The 21301-nt window shown below is 38.7% G+C and overlaps 1 protein-coding gene across 1 annotated transcript in view; it reads right to left on the bottom strand.

Moving 5' to 3' along the window:
• Nucleotides 1-10654: 10654 nt before the first annotated feature.
• LOC139477946 (structural maintenance of chromosomes protein 5-like) overlaps nucleotides 10655-21301 on the bottom strand; it is a 243022-nt gene continuing 232375 nt past the window's right edge. Inside the window, exon 25 of the mRNA XM_071260398.1 lies at nucleotides 10655-16544. Within this exon, the coding sequence (XP_071116499.1) occupies nucleotides 16407-16544 (138 nt within the window). The 3' untranslated portion in view covers nucleotides 10655-16406. The remainder of the gene's footprint in view (nucleotides 16545-21301) is intronic.

Below are 21301 nucleotides of genomic sequence, written 5' to 3'. Positions count from 1 at the left end.
GTTGACGTAAAGGCACTTGTTGAGATGGGTATGGTTTCTGGGTAGAGTATCCTGGCTGCTTGAAACCATCTGATGTCTGAGTGTCATAAGGACCAGTCTGTTTACTCCCCTTCCAAGAGTTCCAAGATCCTTGAGCACTGGGAGAACGGTATTGCTGGAACACCTGTGCTGATTGTTGATGATGTTCCTTCAACTCTGCTAACTCTGTCTTGATCTCTTTCATCATGGCCTGCAAGTCTAACACTTCCTTCCTCGTAGCAGGTGCAGAAGATTCAGAGGCAGAAGCCATCTTCACAGTCGCAGACTTCTTGTTCTTTAGCCCATCTGACTTTCCACGGTCCAGGTCAAACTCAATCTCCCTAAAGCACAAACGGAGCTCATCAAAATGAGTGATGACATCATATTTGTGGGCAGCTAAACTCTTCAAAGCAGGCTTAAGTCCATCCCACATCTTGCTCCTCAACATATCGTCCTGTTCACTCAAACTGAGTGAACGCTGTGAAGAAATCTGATAAATGAGATTCTCCAGTCGGCAACCCCATGCAGAGACGTCTTCATTCTCCCCTTGAGTGGCACCGTAGAACTCTAAGCCTCTCGCCTAGAGTCTCTCGCCTCCTGAGTGTCCCAAAAGCAGACCTAATCTTTGCCAGAAGTTCATCAATATGAGGTGAGGTGAGGTGAAATGGAGTTTAACGTCGCGTCCAAGATTATTGCACTTATATAGCGACGTGCATGTACGTGTGTGTGTTTGTGTGGCTGCTTGTACTAGTCCGGACTGATGCCGATTTATAGTGCTAGCACACTGAGATACCATGCCGCAGTTTAACATGAATACCCCACTCAGACACAGTATACTGACTCCGAGCCGACCAGTCCTTGTTTTAGCCCCTTCATGCCGAGCGCCAGACAGGGTAACAACAAGTACCATCTTTTAACGTCTTTTGGTATGACGCGGTCGGGGATCGAACCCCGGACCTTCCGCTCTCCGGGCGGACGCTCTACCACTAGACCACGGAGGCGGTCTCATCAATATGAGCTTTGTGACCAAGCTTCATGGCAATCAAAGCAGCTTCACCCTTCAATGACTTCCGGATAGCCTGCAAAATAATATCAGGTGTATGTGTTCCCGACTGTAGGATACAATCAACCTCGTATCTCCATAGGTCATATGGAGTATCCTTGCCTGATTCGCCGCTAAAAAAAAGGTAATTTAGGGAAATGATGGTAAGTTGCGACAGGAGGCTGTGGTATACCAGTCCCTGACATGGTATTAGGCTTGAATTCAGTCTGTGCAGCCGCTCCAGACTCTAACACAAGTGGACCTTCCTGTTGTGCGACACCTGAAATCCAAGTCTTAAGGTCCTCTGGGGTGTCAACCTTAGGAGACATCCCCATCTTGGCAAAGACTGCAAGTAGGCTCTTCAATTCTTCCTCTTCGAGTTCCATAGTTGAAGAAAGAAATCAGTGAGAGTGCTCCGGGAAGACCATGAGTATATCATATACACAAAAACAAATGAATGGATCGTATGAAAGAAGACAAGTCAAATGTGTAAACCGTCAAATCGTGTGAAAGATAACACAAGTCTGATGTGTAAACCATTAAACGAACAAAACGGTATAAACTATAGTCACATGATGACTCATGTAGTTATGACCACGTGATGTAACTAAATTTGGCAATGTGTATCAGATAGGTAATGCCAAAAAAGAAGAAGAAAAACTACATGAAGTGAAGAAAAAAGAAGAAGAAGAAAATACCCAAAAGAAGATATAGCTAGGGCGAGATAAATGCAGTTGTTATTATGGGTAATAACAATACACATGGAAAGAAAACAGTTGCAGTTGGATAACTGACAAGTGAGACTTACTTACCAAAAGTACTAATTCAATTTGGCTAAATGTAGAAACAAAACAGAAATTCAAGGCAACACAATACGACATAGGTATAGGGAATGTGTTAGTAACAGTGCAGCGAAGTAGTGCTCACTGAGTCTGTTGTCAGGCTGTCAGAACATGAACACTTACATGATTACATTTTAATAAATACCTATTTATGCTTTATTATTTAAAGGTTTATTTAACAGAAAAATGAAAGCAATAAATCACACGCTCATACTCACATATGATAACTGGGAACTCACTAAACTAATGCAGTATTACAATACTCAGGGTATGTAGATGTACTTACAGTGATACACAAACAGCAATGAACACATGAACTAAGAAAACTAAAATAACTAAGAGTAACTTAGAGTAACTAAAGAGTAACTAAAGAGTAACTAAGAGTAACTAAAGAGTGACTGACTTGGGTTCAACGCCGTTATTAACAGTATTCAAGTTATATCACAGCGTATCAGCTTAATGTGGGGGAATAACCACAAGTGATTCAGGTCTCAGACAGTTACCACTTTGGTGAAACCCATTGAGACAGGGACATGGTGCTGACAAACCTAGAAACATAAAAGGGGTAATCCGGATTCGAAACGCTAAGGATAACTAATGGTGATCACCAAGGAATAAGATAAAATAAATAACTGTCAAAGACTACATGATAGCTAATATATCTGGCCAGAAAACATAAAAATATGCAATAACAATACACAACTACTAAAGCTAAATTACACAAGAGTTGAAGAAGTTGGTACCAACATGGCTGGAGCAAAATATATTACAACTACATGTATGACGCAAGCAAGAAAATATTTACACTCAAGGCCTAATATATTGAAACTATAACAGAGAGAACAATGTACATGTCCTACATGACTGATATCAAATCAGTAACACAGCTTATCATTAGCTTTAAATGCTGTGTTAATATAGCAATAGATCTTTGACAAAAATCAAACAAGTCAAAGATGAAAAATTACATCATATAGATATGAGTAATACATAATTAATCAGAATTTATCAAACTTCAAATGTCTTTAGAATTCAGTTTATGTAGAAAAACTGTCACAGTATGCAATACAGCATGTGACACATGGTCATGACTGATCATCAAGCCATTACACAAGTAACTCCCAAATACCGTAGAGCACATGATGAGTGGACGAACTGACAGACCCGGACCCTCCAAGAATGAATGGGTGCACATCCCACGTAGTGACTCACACAAGCATCCTTCTGCAAGATCCTCACTGGGGGCTCCATTTTGTAGCAGTTTAGTGTATGTCTTTTTAGAGCGAACAAACACATACTACGGGGTTGAGGTCTTTATTGCGATGCGTTGAGTGTGATAAGGATCTATATATCATACACCCCTGTGAGTGATACAAGGGTGTGGGTCCCAACTGCCACACGTATGGCAACACCATAGATTATCTGATTTAATATTGTCTCTTTACACTTTGCTGGTCTGAGCAGTTCTGTCAGTTTATGTGCTGAGAGAGTATGCAGTGTAATCAAAGCATGCAGTTTAACAATAGGTGTTAACTTGGCCAATCAGCAAATGAAGCTTCTGGCCATGGGGCAGTTAGTAGGTAAGACAGGTCAGATACACTTTGTTATAGCTGACTGAAACGGACAACTAGTTATATATGATAAATATATGTAAAACCTAAAATGAAATTAAAACAAATATATACAAAAAACTACATCGGCCGCATACATTTTGATCTGGCTCATCTTTGAGCATTTGTTCAATGAGTTCGTCCCATTCCATAACGTAATACCTAAGGAGATATTTAAGTCTAACATAATATAATATGGCATATCCAATACAGCCCGTAATAATAAACTGTTGCAAAAGAATGAGGATTTCAAGCCACATTATTACATAATAACCGCTAATGTTCAATTTACTTGTGCTATCTTTTTGCTATAATTTTGCCATACTTTTGCTATAATTTTGCTACATTTGCTAAGCAATTGCATAAGCAACTGGTTGATTTGTTTTTAATACGAGTTTACAATGCTTCGTTGAAGTTTTCTGACTTTATCTCGTTTTTCCACAACACGTTTGCCCGCAGATGATAGAGTAGTGCTGTTCTTTAGGTAAAAGATTATCAATAGATTGCTTGCACGAATCGTCCATTCTGTATATTAAGTTGCCCATCCATAATCACGTACAAATATATGTTTAATTTACCAGCTGATTCCTGGAGCTTCATTATCTGTATAGTGACACCCTCGCTGGCATTTTCTATTCTCCTCCCACTACCGTGTAGTTGATCATCTTCCGTTGTTCGCATGTCGAGCCATAGCACATACTTCGTGGTGAGGTATTTCACGACCGCCTTAACTTCTGGGCTTCGTTTTATAGAAGGAAGTTTTTTAATCTCATCCCATTGGTGATACGCTAGCATTCCTTGACTATATAGTTGTTTAGGAATGCCCTCGAAAGTCAATTCTACTTTTGTAATCTTGGGTTTGTAGAACTTCTCGGTATTTCTTTTAAATGCATCGGAGGGGTCCTCGAACAACATTAAAATACCTTTCAACGATCTCGTGGGGACGTTTAGATGCATATTCCACATCGTATCTTTTTTGTTCCTCGTGATCTTTCTATGTCGAAGCATGCGATCGTACAAAATGGCTAAACTTCCTGTATACTGGTTACGAATTTGTCTGGCTAATTCAGGATCTGTTATCATATCATACTCCAGCGAGATATTTTCAATGGAATAGCTAGCATCTTCAGCAGCTCTGATTACTCAACCATAGTCATTAAAAGAGAGTTCGTATTCTTACCCATCGCCTAGGGATGCTTGATAAAAGGGTATGTGGGAATCTAGTAATTCAAAGTCGAGTGGAATACAGAATCGGTTACCTAATGCGCCGGCAACAGCGAGATCTTTTACGACGCTATTATCACCATTTTCAGCACCCACACGCAGTCTCAATGTGTCCGATTACAAATACCTTGGTACTGGAAGTTTTCCCGCTCTTTATCCGTTCTCCAGAGATCAATGTAGTATACATCGCTATCATCGATACTCAAAACCTCATTACCGCTAATTTTAATCGCGATTTTCTTAACGATAGCACGACCTATGTTCTGAACAGGCTCCCTGTCAACGTCGGTAGAAGTCAAACTAATCGTAAATGCTAGTCGGACAGTTCCCGAAACTAACACAATGTGTGCGCCGAGATTAGGAAAGCGAACCAGAAGCGTTTGATTCTGATCGATGGTACTAAGGTTATTAGTTATAGTTATAGACTGACGAATTGCTTTGACCTCTAATGGATCTCGAAGTCTACGTTGTGGGTTTAACTTGCTTCCGTATTGCGAAGACATTGTTATATTGAAATTATGTAACCTTATGTTTAATATAAAAATGGATGATTTTAATCTAGATAACATAACTGATACTAGTACAATCGAAGAGGGAACTGAAACCAGTTTTACGAATCTTAACGATGAACTTTTACAATTAACCGTTAATGATTATTACGATGCCTTAAGAGAAAGCCCAATTGGTCGTGACTATTCAAAGTTTACGATAGATAGTAAAGGAATATTGCGAATACATGGCGAACCTGATATTGACCTTCTGCATTATCGTACTCGTAAGCCCCTAGCTTTGTCTACGACAGCCACTAAACATGGCAACAACTTTGTTCGTAATGAATTATGTTTTGTAGACTACTCACAATGAGAAAAACTTTCCGCGAAGACTACTAAGGTTCTTCGGACTGTGCGTGATGAACTCGGTAACATAAATTGGAAGAAAGCTCGAAACTTGAACAGGCGGGTGATGAATTCAGTAGACGTCGTGTTGCAGAAAGATTGCATAACTTAGAAGACGAAAGATCGGCCCGCCTCGATGTGGCTTCTAGTAATAGAAAAGCACTTCGTTCGCAAATCAGTCGAATTCGAGAAACTATTGATCAAGTCCTCAACGATGACACAACACTGGCCGATATAATTAAAACATTGTTCAGAGAACGGGGGATAACCATTGCAAGTATATTAACTGCATTGGGATTTATTGTAACGACTTTGACTCTCGCGTTAACCGGTTGTTCAGGAGGTGGTACACCGCCTAGCGATAAGGGTGGTATAAAAGAGTGGATAAAAAAGCATTTAAAAGCTTTAGGTTCAGCACTGGGAAAGCTCACTGGGAAAGCTCGCTGGGAAAGCTGCATCTGCACTTCCTGGTATAATAGGGAGTGTTGTTTCCTGGCTCTTGAATTTATTAGCTAAGACCACCACTTGGCTTAGTCAAAACTTGTGGGCACTGATCGTAGCAATTGCAGGGCTGTTGTACGTATCCCTTAAGAACTATTTAACCAAATCATGAGTAAACCAGCCGCGACTCCACCTACTATAAGCGCTGTTTTTTCATCGATATGTTGTTGATTTTTAGCTGTAATATGGGGTGGCTCTTGTGGTTGTGCGTTAGTAGATGTGTTAGTAGATATCTGTGGCTTGACTATTCCCATTTCGCCTGTGTTTGTTTGCGTTATTAATTCGGTGTTAATATCTGAATTTATACCTGGTTTTGTTGATCGGTAGCAATAACAATTTTATTATTATAACCTATCACTTGACCGATCTGAAGTTCCATATTACTCGGAGACATGTATAGTCCCGTCCCATAAACATAGTCTACTTTGGATTGAGCGTACTGTAATACATCTTGATAACATTTTATAGAAGATGGTATGTCAACTGGTGAATTAATAGCATCCTCCACGTTTGCAACAAACTGTTTTTGTGCATCGAGCGCCGTCCCAGAACTGATTATTCCCGTTCGTGTTTGCGATTCTGCACCAAGAATTGCCCATACATAAGTTCTTATTGATTCATTAACTCTTACAACTCCTGGGTTAGTAAAATTATTTTCTGTTTTATCATATAGAAATTAATTCCAAGCATTTCCAGGTGGTTGCTCAACCTTTTGGACGGTGAAAGCAACACCACCCTTCAAGTTCATACGATCATCTCTCCACTCGTTACTCGAGAGAGAAAAGCTCGGAAGAAGCAGACCCCTTTTCAGTAAATCATCGCTGACTTCTTTAACAGAGTGTGCACCAGCGTACGGAATACCTAGACCATGGTTAACTCCACTCAGACGCCAATCTTTACTCGTAGAAACATTAAATTCATTACAAATACGTTCGAATGCCCACCTATTGTACGGATTATTTGATGCATTCTATGCTCGATCGTGCGGTAATGGGGCACTAATTTCTTTAGTATACGTCTAATCTGATAGTACATGTGAAATGATAAAACAGACTTATTTAGTTCAAATCCTGGGGCATAAAGAGATACACCACTTCCTGTTGTTGCACACCATATGACAAAGTTTAACTGATTCTGCCAAAATTGCATCGGATTGTGGAACCAATCGTGCACCATTTTATCGCTCGTTGCCATGAACCTGTATTTTTCAAAGATATCAGGGAATTTAACAAAAATTAGCACCAGAGGCACTTACTAAATCAACTGATTAGTAATATAAGTTGATTTCATATTTAAGTTATGATATAGTATCATTGTATATTTAATATGTATGTTACACTCCCGGTAATAACAAATGGTCAGTCTATTGAACTGCTTCATACTATCGATAACTCAGATGGACAACTTGAAGTTGCTCTCTGCGATGTAACGTATTACCTGCGGTGGACCAATATAAATGCTGTGAAAAGAATAGTCAGACAATAATAAATGATAAAGAACACATAATACCTGATACAGCGTATGCTCACTCGATGAATTTTTTAAGCCTTTGGGAGTTAGTCTCACACAAAATGAGTCGAATGGGATGGAGGAGAAGTATAAGGCCCCAACAGAACAGGGCATGGAGTTAAATTGCCCGATTTAGTTCCCTATAAAGAGTTGTGCATCCATCGTGATCAGATCAGTACAACGGATAATATTCAACTAGAAAGTCCTTCAACTCTACTCAGTGCTATTCCAGTCAAAGATGAAAAATACAATAGCGGTAGCACGGAATCTTTCTCATCATTACAATATAAAAAATTAAAGCGTGGTATTATTTCAGACCTCAAAATTTCTGTATTAGATGTAAAACACCAACCTGTACATATAGGATACTTGAGTGTAACACTCCATATTATAAATAATGGTTGATTCATTAGGCCCTGGAACGCTCAGACAATGTAATACAATTGCGCTTTCCAATCTCGGAGACACAGAAGGAATCGATAAACACGGTACCGATGGTAAGTTATACGCTTTACACTTACAAGATAATGTATACAAGCGGAAAGAAGTTACATTCACAGGTAATCTAGGAGATTTAAGCGATGTCGAAGTTAGTAGACTCCATAAAAACACTTCGTATAATCTCACTCTCAACGATGATAATAAATGGACTATGGTTGAAGCAAACATCGAGTGGCTACTGAATATCATCATTACCCCACCATATGTGATGATGGGTAAGGCACATAATTTCAACTAAGATAATAAATAGTGGGATCGTACTTGGGGCTTATATCCCATCAAAACGAAAAAGTGTGTTAGTCTCTCCCCTGCCAGAAAGCCCAGGTCATATGTCATATAGTCGTCTGGCATCAAAAAAGGTTAGTTTAAATTTGGTTACTGAATTCAATGATATTAAAGATAACTTGAGTGCAATACCTAATCTTTCTACTCTTATAATTGAAGTCTTGTTCGGAGATGCACCGGAAGATGCCTTCTAAATATTACCTGGTCTATCGATTAAATGGCTCAAGCAACATGAGCGTCGACGATGCAGTATTTTTCATATTGGAGCATCACCCGTTGCAACCCTTGAGGGGTCCAAATTATTAAAAGTGACAGCATTTCTCTTACTAAGATATTAATGCCATATAATATACATTTGATAAGGTTGATGTATACTCTCAAAACATTGAAGCAAGACCAATTAAAGACTATTATATGATATAATAATAATATGGATTCATATCCAGCGCTCGATGAAGTTGATGAATTACATCAAATAAGCGACATAAAACATCGAATAGAGAAGGAGAGGGAGTTTAGACTTGGATTGTATAAAAAGTATCGCAGAGCCGTGAATGCTCTCGACGGAGTTGACACTGCGCTTGTAACGGCTGGCATGGGACTCGGTGTCGGTTTATTATCAACTATAATCGCCGCGCATATCGTACTTGACATGGAAATAGCGTCCGGAGTATCAGGACTGGCAGGAATAACGATAAAATTCATTTCTCGTCAGTTGTCTTTCTGTTGTATTCATATTCTTACAAGAAAGGCTACAATCATTCACAAAAAGTGAACCATCAATGCTTTTATTTAATACTTTGGTGAAACTATTAATTGTTATGCTAAAACAGTGTGACAGGTAGGATGGTGCTTTGAGGGACGCCCTGATCTTGATCGAAATGATCAGACAGGGTGGAGCCCGGTCGTACTTGAAATTGTGTGTTGTTGAAAATTCAGATATGAACTGAGGTAATTTGCCCCTTCAATCCAAATTCATGCAAATCTTTTAAAATACCATTTTTTCTAATGCCTTCTCTAGGTTGAAAAAGATTGATACAGTACGTTGTTTATTGACTATGGAATTTTTAATAAGTGATTCTAATGGTCAGTTGTACTTCTGGTGTTTTTTTCCGGAAACCACAATGGATGTCTCTCAGGGGGTTATTGGTCTCCAAGTACCAGACTAATCAAATGTTGACCATGCGCTCCATGGTTTTACAAACACAGCTAGTTAATGATATTGGGCGGTAGTTGGATGGATCTGTCTGATCCTGCCCAGGCTTTGGTATGGGAATGATAATAGCATTGTGCCACAAAGGACAAATTCCAGTTGTCAACATTTTATCAAATATATTAAGCAAACATGAATCGGGGTAGTGTTTCAGTAGTTGATAATGAATGTTGTCAGCTCCTCCTGCAGTGTTATGAGCTTGCCCTACGGCAGTATGTAATTCTTGGAGTAAAAATGTTTCGTTGTTACCATAATCAGAATTAAAATTGGCTTGTTTCTTTTCCTGCTGTTTTGTAAACCTCTGAAATTGAAGGTTATAATTTGACAACGAGGAATGATTTGCCAGAGTTTCACCAACCTTGTTGGCAATCTCAGTTGTTAAAAGTGTTTTACCATCTTTGTGATTGCGAGTTCCAGATTTTGACCCTTTGCCCAACTTCTTTTGAATCATACTCCACATCTTGAACATGGGTGTGCGGTAATTGAATTTAGATACATAGTTCCTCCATGACTGACATGTATTTTGTTTTAAGGTATGTCTCGCTTTGGCGCTCATGATTTTAACATTATTCATTCTTTCTCAGCTTTCTTCCTATTTGTCCTGGCTTGTTTACAATAATTTTCAAGCCATGGTTTACGTATATGTGGGTTTGCAGAGGCCTTAGGAACACTTTCATCTCCAATCGCATTTAATTGATCTGGAAATCGTTGTATTGGGTTGGGAACATTTCTGAAACTGTCAGGTGTAAATTGTGAGGCACATGCCACATTCATGACATTTTACTGTGCCAATTTCTGGGCATGTGTGAGTGCACTAACTCGTGTATTAGGTCCTTATGTATTGCTGCTGCCACATGTTTGACCCATTGTATTACCTAAACCTAATCCTCTGTGTTTTAATTTAATTTGCTAGGTATTCATTGATTTAGTTCTGGATGCACTGATTTTCGGGATAACACCTTGTAGAACCGAGGAGACATACAACACGTAACATGACAGTAAGTTGAGTTTTAATCTTGGGTGTACATAGTGTAATATTTTTTAACATATCAGTGAAAAATTGAAACAAGCAGGTTTATTATCCACATAAAACTGCTGTAGTAGAAGAGATAAAGGAGGAAAAGAGCCCCACATGTATGCTATGAATCATTCTTAAACATTTTAACAAAACAAGGAAAGAGCATGAAATATTCAAATTCCCCATCAAACCAAATAGAACACATAAGAAATGTAGACTATTATAAAAGTACCAAAACTTAAGCACAATGATCTGTAGCTTATTTAATTTTTCTTTTGATTATTTGCAACAAAATGTAAAGCTGATAAAAGTAAGAATACTAGGGCAAACAAGTAAATGCATAAGACAAGAGAAGTTTGCACATCTCTACATGTATGTTGAATACCAATACATTCATAATTTGTATGGGACGACCTTACATTTCAGCCACGATAAATGAAGTAAAAACATTGTGTCATCCCATTGTAGCTCACCTGGATCTGTAGTCAACAGTTTATAATATCAACAAAGACAGCCACTTAGAAGGAGCTGCTGTCAGCAGTGATTAACAAATATATTCTGTAGAAGTACAGATGACTACGGTAGTAACTAAGACTAAAATTTAATGATTAGCCAAAAAATATGCTATGGTGCTAAGGAGAAATATACTTGCTGTAGTTCAACTCTCTAAGCATTGTCAAAACAAGGTCAAAAGTTGAAATTTAGCGAAAAAGGAACATACATGTTTGAATCTTAAAAAAAACTAGACAAATACAAAATTTCATTACAATTTGTACAAAATATCTTGAGTAACTGCCTTAAGTTTCACTTTACAATATGGTGGAAGTGTAAAATTCAAATCAAGCTAAAAATTTAATAAATATAATGGAACATTATGTTGAACCCCAATACTAACTACACAAGTACCAACTTTTCATAACACCCACCAAGTTTCAGGACTTGGCCTTTAAAGTTTTTGAGAACATATTTTTTCAAAATCCAAGATGACTGACAGGGGCCATATGGAAATTCCGATTTTGATGCCTTGAACAAACTTGAACTCAATTATAGTAACAAACATCCACACAAACTTTCAGCTGAAGTCATGAAGTCATTTTGGAGAAAAATTCAAAAATGTAAAACGTTTCAATGATATAACCTTACAGTTATTCAGGGCAGGTGAGATAAAAAATGTATCAAATATAGTCTGGTTTGGTTTGTTTGTTGTTGTTTAACACCACACTCAGCAATATTACAGCTATATGACAGCAGTCTGTAAATAATCAAGTCTAGACCAGACAATCCAGTGATTAATATCATGAGCATCGATCCATGCAATTGGGATCGATGACATGCATTAACCAAGTTAGCGAGCCTGACCACCTGATCCCGTAAGTCGCCTCTTACAAACAAGCAAGGGTTGCTGAAGACCTATTCTAACCCGAATCTTCATGGGCCTATATACAAATAAACACATAACATGTTACTATATATAAGCAAGCCACATATATTGTATTCATATGGCTGAGGCACTGCTGGCCAGCAGGTACGTAGTGACTGTCACAATGTACTTAGAGAAAGCTTTGCACATCAAGTCAAGTTGCTAAAACTTCAGTTCCTGGGTCTGTTTCATATCAGAGGACTTTTCATTGTTATAGAAACACACATTCATGGAAGTATGTCTGACTGGTAACTCAACAAGTCAAAATCATGTTTGCCATTGCACATTCAACATCATTATGTCATGTGCAGTATGTATGGACATAACATATACTGTATTTCACCACTGTCAAATAATGTAGTCAGAACAAGACAAACCAGTGATTGATACTATAATCAATGTCCCAGGCTGTCAAGGTACGACACACACTGACTACCCGATCCATTTTGACACCTCCTACAAGTAAATTTTATTGCAGACAAATTGTACCCTGGCATCCCTGGCCAAGAATTGGATAGTAATTCTGGAGACAAATTTCCTAGAATCCTATACACGGTACACAAAATTTTAGCTTCATAAACCCAGATGTTTTAGGAAATCTGACAAATGCAATAAAGCTACATAAACAAGGTAATTCATATGTCAAAGGTCATAGCTGGGTAATGAGTCTTGGTTCTCAGGCACAGCTGTATCATCATAAAGGCTGCTACATTTATTTCCATTTTTTAAAGAAAAGAGAAAAAAAAAGGGTAAATATTCCGCATCTTGGACACAGACAGTGAAATGCTGCAATACTAGAATAATGCGACCCAACATAGCAGTTACTTCCCTTTACTTGCACACTGATTTACTGCGCATCTCGTGAAGGAGTTGGGTGATTTAGTATTAAGAATACTTAACATCATAACTTAAAAGAATTCTTAATGCAGTGATAAGAAGACTTTGCATCTCTTACAACTAATGTTCATTTCAAGGCAAGTTCATAGTGCGATCTGACAATCAGTTCATACATGATTTCGCCGAAAAAAATGTAAACAATATTGAATGAAATACTGAATAAAATTAATATCATAGATTACAAACATATGTCCAGTTAGGCATCATTTTATATCCAGATAGTGTAAAAACTTGTATACTTCAATACCAATTTGTTAACATGCTATTTCCAATGTTACGTGACTACAGTAATGTCTTCACAGTGTGAAAAAAACTGTTATGCACACACTGGTACTTGTAGTCAAACATTGCACTCCAGATTACCCTGTTACTTTTGTTATCTTAAACCTGTTTGATACTAGAAGCAATATATATTTGTTGTGGTATTTAAGATATTTTCATGATCCCAAGTTTCATGATATTTTTTTCACGGTGATATTCTAAAGTTGTGTTGAGAAAATTAATACTTATTCACTGTGGATTAAAAAAACACATGTATACAGCGTCTATTAAAGCACAAAATATGGAAGAGTTTTTGAGATGCTCTTGATAGCAAACATTGGATAATATGAAGTTTAGTTATGTGACTTACAAAATAACTAGTAAAATCTTAGATATTTTTTATATTTGTATACTTATCCTGCATTTACTGCTTGTTCTTGACAGAGAAAGAACTGTGCGAGGTCCTGCAGAAGAAGAAGTTGTTCCAACTGGTTGAGTGGCTAACCCTATCACACAGCTCCCATGTGACAACGGAATGGTTGACAACACTGACCACAACATTACTGCAAAAAACAGAGCATCCGAAGATATCATGGGGAGGCAGCTCTGCGACAAGTCAGCTCAGGAGTAATGCAGGATAGATGAAGTAATCCAGGATAAGTACATTCAAATATAAAAAATATCTAGGATTTTACTAGATTTTTTTAACTTATACCGCACTACTCCTTAATGCATCTTTATCTGACGGCCCTTGAGGAGGGCATACCTTCAGATGTGATCTTCAGTAAACTCTCCATAGACTCCAACCATGCAGCAACTTCTATGTCTGGCATTGAGTGACCATTCCTGTCAGCGGGGAAGGAGAGAGTGATGTCCAGGTATCATTGCAGTAATAGAAATTAAACGTAGTTAAAGTAAAAAACTGATGTACTGAGCCAATGTGTGCAGCATGTAACCTTCTAGTCTGGGGTGACACACACCGGAGAGGTCGAAAGGTCAGCCCCAGACATGTGGAAGCGTCAGCGGCGCTTTGTGCCAGAGACCTGCTTGGGAACCACCAAAGGGCCAAAGGTGTGGACGCCTTCTATGTCTTCCAGGGCAAAGCCATAGGGCGATTGAGTTGCCGCTGCAAGGGTGGAGATGTTGATTCTTGATGATTCTTGGAATGTCGGATGAAGCATAGTAGAACATAGTAGGAGTTTCTGATCATCTTCAACCACAACCATCAACTTGGATATGAAGTCCCAGCACAGCCCAAGATGAGCTACTCCATGCGCTTAGCGCTCAAAACTAACACATGTAGTTTGCTCACTTGTGTTGCTGTTGTCAGAGCCAAGAGGCCAAGAGGAAGACCATCTTCTTGGTAAGGTTGCAGTAAGACACTGAGTGGATTGCCTCAGTAGGAGAACCACCACATTCAGATCCCACACCAGGTGTCTGAATTTGACCCTTCTGGTCTTCCAGACGAAACAAGCGTAACAACGCTTGGAGTTCCGGAATCTTGGTCATCTTTCGATCCTCAGGAACTGGCAAGTTGGAGCTAAGGGCCACAAGGTAGGTTGTGATGGTGTTGCCCTTCAGACGAAGCAGAAACAGTAGAAATTCAGCTAAGAATTGGGGTGACACAGAGGTGGGATCCTGGTGTTTCTCCTTGCAGAAACTCTCGAAGGAGCGCCAATCGTCGGCCCCTGGTAGAAGGCCTGTGCGCCTAAGTGATTGCCTTTGCTGCCCTTGCAGTGTGACCCTTGGTGCTTAAGGCTCTTTTTAGATGGACCAGGAGAGAAGATGTACGCTTTAGTCATGACCCGGGGATGCTCAGGGTGTTAACTGATCAGGCTTGTGGATCCGGCACCAGGTCTGGACCTGGAAGTCCAGGTGGCAAACAGGTTGATGTTGGGGTAGCTGAGGTATTGACAGACAAGACCAAATGTGTCCAGATAGGTATTCCACTCTGAGGGAGGTACCTTGTCTGATCTGTAGGGGGAAGGCGCAAGGATGTTGCATCAAGGAGACACTGTCTAAGACATTCGAAATGTGGTTTGAGTTGATCCGGGAGGAGGATGGCAACTAATGAATGTATCTGCAATGATAGCAGAGTGTAATCAAAATGCATTCACCCCGATTATGTATGCCATAATCATTTATCCCAGCCATCTGGCTCTACGAAGACTAAGTTTACACAAAGAATGGGAAACACTACCACTTTAATAACAATAACATCGCAAGGGTATGACAATGAATTGAAGTACCAAGCAATACAAAGAATACAGAACACATGATACAAAAAACGTGATCACGAAATGAATTCAAAATGGCTAATTGGAACAACAATACACCTGATATTTACTGTGGTAAAAACAACCACCAGGCATCAAATATTAATGCTATGGCATAAATCATGGAAAGATATGAAGACACAAACCATAAGCACAATAACAATCACAAGTTATTATAAGTGTTGCAAAACACACAAAGGATTCAAATGGATTAGAGATGAAACTCTCTATGAGGTGACAGCAGTAATGTGCTGATCAGTGACGTCACCCCTTCCATACTCCCATGTGAGCTGTGTGATAGGGTCAGCCACTCAACCAGCTGGAACAACTTCTTCTTCAGCAAGACCTCACACCTCTCTGTCAAGAACAAGCAGTAACTGCATTAATGAGAAATGCAGGAAAAGTTAAAAAATCAAAAGCTTGGTCTTTCTGCCTGAACACTAACTTCTTCAAATTGGACTAGGATATATATGTGTTACTATTTAACTCATCAAGGAATACATTGTTGTAGAGTGTCCCTTTCCGAGGTTGATTGTACACAACTGTTTATTTGGTCAACGGCCCACACTATTTTTTCAAAAGCCATTGCCTGAGTACCAATTTCTAAATTAAAATTAAACATAAAATTTCATAATAAACATGTAGAAATGATGCAGTAATGAGGAAAAATGAAAATGTTCATATTGATTTAGCGACACTTTCAATGTCAAAAGTGCAATACAAAAAAACAGACAAACACAAAAATAATGTTATGAAGATCTGTAATATTGATAATTACTTCAATCAAAGGCATTTTCCTTTGTATTACAAGCCTGGATGCAATCATACCATGGCGCCAAATACAATACCAAATAAAATATCTCTTCCATCTTCGATGAATTCAGGGATTCTTTTCAAACAACTCTTTCTGATAGTTTTTCCCGTCTTCGAAGGAATTTGCGGACATTCCATTCTGTGTGGTTCATCATGTGAGGGCCACTGTAGATTCCAAGGATGGTCATATTGTCTGCATACTCAAGGTCTGGCAGCAGCTGCAAAATGTTACAAGAAAGCTTTCAAGTGAGGCATCAACATGGCTGCTGCAATTTACAACATAATTATGATGGCGGTCTGTAAATATTCAAGTCTCGACCTGACAATCCAGTAATTGACATAATAATGGACATCGATCATGCAATTGGGATACGATGACATGCAGTAGTATAGGTAATGATGGTTCTGGCTCACTTCCACTGGAGCAAGATTCATATACCTATACTGCTACTACAGGTAGCATTTTTTATGTGTAAATGATTATGCAATTCAATGATAGTCATGATTTGTATTAAACAAAACATCAATATTAATTAATAATGAATAAAATTTACTATAGCCCACGAGGATATTGGAAAGGTGTAGGAGCAATAAAAAAATTAGCCACCGCGGCTAAGGTATCTAAAGATGTGGCCAAGGATTGGTTAAAGAAACAAGCGTTGTGGCAAATATATTTACCGGCACCGCGTTATATACCGAGGAAGAAGTTTGATATTTCTACGACGAATGAAGTTCATCAGGCTGACCTCTTGTTTCTTCCCCACGATAAGGTAAAACGCAAAACGTATAAATACGCTTTAACATTAGTGGATGTGGCTAGTCGATACAAAGAGGCTGAGCCATTAACCTCGAAAGATTCAACAGAAGTAGCTAATGCACTGAGTCGCATATATAAACGCGGACCGCTAAAATGGCCTAAGCTATTTCAAGTAGATCCCGGTCGAGAGTTTATGGGATCGGTAACTAAACTGTTAACAAAGCACGACGTCAAAATCGTCCGTGGTGAAAGAGAGGCCCACCGCAGTCAAGCTATTGTCGAAAGATTTAACAGGACTCTAGCGGAACGTTTGTTTGGCTATCAGTATGGGATCGAAATGAAATTCGAGCGATTGAGATCAACCGAATGGGTGACACGATTATCAGCCGTTGTATCAGCGCTGAATAATGAAGTAACGAGATTAATAGGGAAGAAACCATCCGATGCGATTAAAATGAAATCCGTGACTTCCGAATCTTCAGCACCGAGGAGAGGCAAAGAACAAAAACTTCCGGATAGAGTAAGGGTAAGATATTTATACCAGTCCGGTGAACTCGAAGGAGGCCTACGTCGCGCAACCGATCCCATATGGTCCCTTAAGACGTATAACATTAGTCGATTGGTTACGAAAGAAGGAGAGCCTATTCTTTATTATCTTCAAGATGGACCGGGTAGGGCATTTGTACGAGAAGAGTTGTTCATAGTTCCCGACGGTACGGTATTACCACCATAACCATAAGCATAGGTAGTTACACCATCATTATCAATCCATCTCTTTGTATCTAAGGGGGATAATGATGTCTTGTTCATTCTTAATCCATATATCCTATATTCTTATATTCTTAAAGAGTTCATCTCGTGTTTGAACGTTCTACCGTTGAATAATGATTCTTTATACTGTTCGTGTTTGATATGCTTTTTTACAACATACTTCTTAACACCCTTGGCTTTTCTTATCTCTCCATTATCGGACTTTTTTATAGAATACATCTTAGGTCTTAATCCAACATACTCCGCTATAGGAGTCCCAGCACATTCATCCTTCATCTTACCTAATACCTTTTTATTTACTACGCTGTGCAGTGGATTATCTTTTGGGTAATCGCTCGTGTCGTACATATCTATTTTTTCTGCCATGTCTTTATACACATCCTCGGTTTGTATTTCCATCAACAAAGAATCTGTGTCGGTATATAACACCTCGCATCTATCGACGTATTGCTTCTTAAGTTCGTTGTAATAAAAGTCATACATTAAGTGTTTTGACAAGTCGAGAATACTCATACCGATGTACACCGGTCTGTTGAATTTTATATTACTCTTCTGCATATGCAACGCGGCTAAGTCGTTATCGAATATCTTGCTTCTGTTAAAAGCCGGACTGGCTATAAGTTTCCTGAGTCTTTCTTCCTGATTAGATCTGACTAATGTAACATCAACACGCTTCCTTAGATTCTCCATAGTTTTACCGAATACCGAGTTATTCATGAGCTTATATAGATTCTTTTTGAAATCCCTGGTGGCTATCTTTCTTAAATCTGTGTTCAGCCTTATATAGGGTTCCATCCAAGGGCTTTGATCAAACTTAAGAACTCTGTGTATTTTCTTAAGTTTCATACCTAACGATAGATACAACTGGAGATTTCTGTAGTGAACTATATATTTTGTCTTATCCATCAAATTTGGTACGAGTTTTTCTACGTTAGCTAACCTATTATTACCCATCAATGAACGTTGATATTCCGACATCCAATCTTTATTAACCATTAATCTTTCGGGAGCTAGCGGATAACTGTTATGGTCTTTATGTAAGGAACTTGGATATTCCAAGTCAACTTCTAGTATGTACCCTTTATTCTCATCATTATTATCGATATCATCGACCCACTCAAAACCACCCATGGGTAAAGGTTGACTCATAGCCCATCCGTACAAATTGTTAGCGTCGAGATATAATATGTGCGTGTCGGGTTTACTCGGATCGTATCCTTCCACTAATTTATTATTAGCCTTGGAATACCTTTTCGCTGCCATCGATATACCCCCTCTTAATCCTTTCTCAATAAACAAGTGCATATTGTAATCTGTGAGTAGTTTTAGTTCTACGCCGGTCTTCTTCAACACGATAGTCCTGGACTGGAATAGTACCATGCCGGGTCCAAGCCGTATTGTTTTAAACACGTCTTTCTAAGTATCTCGAATATATCGGCGAGTAACAGTACATCGGTTTTTAAGTACAGATCATGATAATCACCTAAATTCTTACAACCTAATTTATCCCAGACCGTCAGAGCGTGTTCATAATCGGCATCTGTTATTCTAGATTCTGTTAAGTTACTATAGAATGATTCGAGGGGTGGTAATTCAGTTTCTTCGAATCTAGACCAATCATCCATATATTCGTATGGATATACACCTTTTCTCAGCAGCAAATGACGAGTTATCTTATCTGTATATTTATTTGTTATCGCGAAGTCATCGGGATTGTTCGCTTTAGCTAAATTGTCCAGGGAAGATAACAGAAACTGTACAGAGTCTATGAATCTAAGCCCATTACTTTGCTTTATTCTAGATTTCCCATCCTTGTCCCTATAATGTATAGGTTTAGTCAACGAGAACGATATGTATTTTTCCATGTTGTTAGGAATGCACGTTAAACCGCCGTCGGTCTTTGAGATAGCTTGCATAATGAGATGTGAATCGTATCCTCTAAGGTTGTGAAACACAACGGGGATGGGTATTGTTTGAGCATTCATTTTTAGTTTCAAGTTACACTCGTTATGAGCGGCTCCCCGATAATTACCCGTGACGTGACAATGATCTCTTACGGAATCCCCATCCAGGGGTTTATTACAAACATGACAACTCGTTGACTTCTTATAGGCCCTCCAATCATCTATCGTCATACGCATGGGTTTCTTACACGATAATTCTTCCCTGATTATTCTCTCTTCATTTTGTAGATATTCTAGGAACTTTCCCGCTGCATCGGGACCTCTGTAAATCACGGGAGTGTTTGTTTTCCCATCATACCTTACAACTATACAGTCGTGCCCCGCTTATACGGACTTCAGATATCCGGAAACCTTGGTTCCCGGACGATTTTCATTCAAAACGAAATAATGACTATATAAATTTACCCGTATATACGGAAATTCAGTTTCCGGAACCGGACGGTCATTTTCATACACAAAACACTGAAATGCACACAAAATTGTCTCACTTATCCGGACAATACATATAATCCTTCCGCTGATGGTAATCCTTTGACTCGTGAGAAGTCAATTAACCAAGTGACACTGAGTTACGTTTGAGCTACGAGCTTGTTTATTGTACATGTAATCCCCAAGCACAAGGTTGTGGCTTGTATAGAGACCTTGATTACTTATTACGAGAACACAGGCGATCTGGACAATTTGGAATTATTGTTTAAAATTCAAACCTCAAAATGTGGTAAAGTTCAAACTTCCATGACAGACTTACAGTAAGAAGCTGGTTTCAGTTATACGGAAATTCGTTTATGCGGACGAATTGTGAATTGACGCAAGTGTCCGTATAAACGAGGCACGACTGTATATCCAAACCCACAAGGAATATGTTCTTGAGTTTTGTACGTAAAACTATCTTGAGTTTCTTGATTATTGCGTTCGGTATTTTCTATGGGTTTGATAAGCGCTTCGAAGTCGGCGTAAATTACGTACGGTACTGGCATTTGATTACTATAATGTTCAAATTTTAATATATTTTTTCCCTCTTTAGGCATATCGATCCTGATAGCATTCTGTCCAACACCTCTACAGTCTTCTTTATGCACTTCTAATAGATCTTGTCTGCTGTACCCATGCAGGCATCTTTCGCAGAAATATTTCTTTCTAGCATGTTTTGTTTGATCGTATAATAGCCTGTTTAAACTCTTTATCCACGTATAATGATATTTTCCATCTTTTTCGATCAAAAATGAATTGATTCTGGGAATATGTTCCGGAGCGGAGCTTATCCTGTGTACAACAATTCCTTTAGAATGTCCGAAAACATTTATAGCTAAATTATTTTGCTTTTCCACCTTATCAATTTGTGATATTGGTGTAGGTTCGTCTATACCATCGAAGTTGAGTCCATCGTTTTGGGGATAGCTAGAAGGTCTATCCGGATTCTTGTCTACGGGGAATAATGCAGATCTTATCATCATTCTTAAACAGTCATCGGATTTATTTTTTA

This window comes from Haliotis cracherodii, unplaced genomic scaffold, assembly GCF_022045235.1.
Source record: "Haliotis cracherodii isolate W230 unplaced genomic scaffold, xgHalCrac1.p SCAF_1, whole genome shotgun sequence".
NCBI lineage: Eukaryota > Metazoa > Mollusca > Gastropoda > Lepetellida > Haliotidae > Haliotis > Haliotis cracherodii.
Note: the sequence above shows the minus strand (reverse complement) of the source record. Positions and strands in the feature narration are given on the sequence as shown.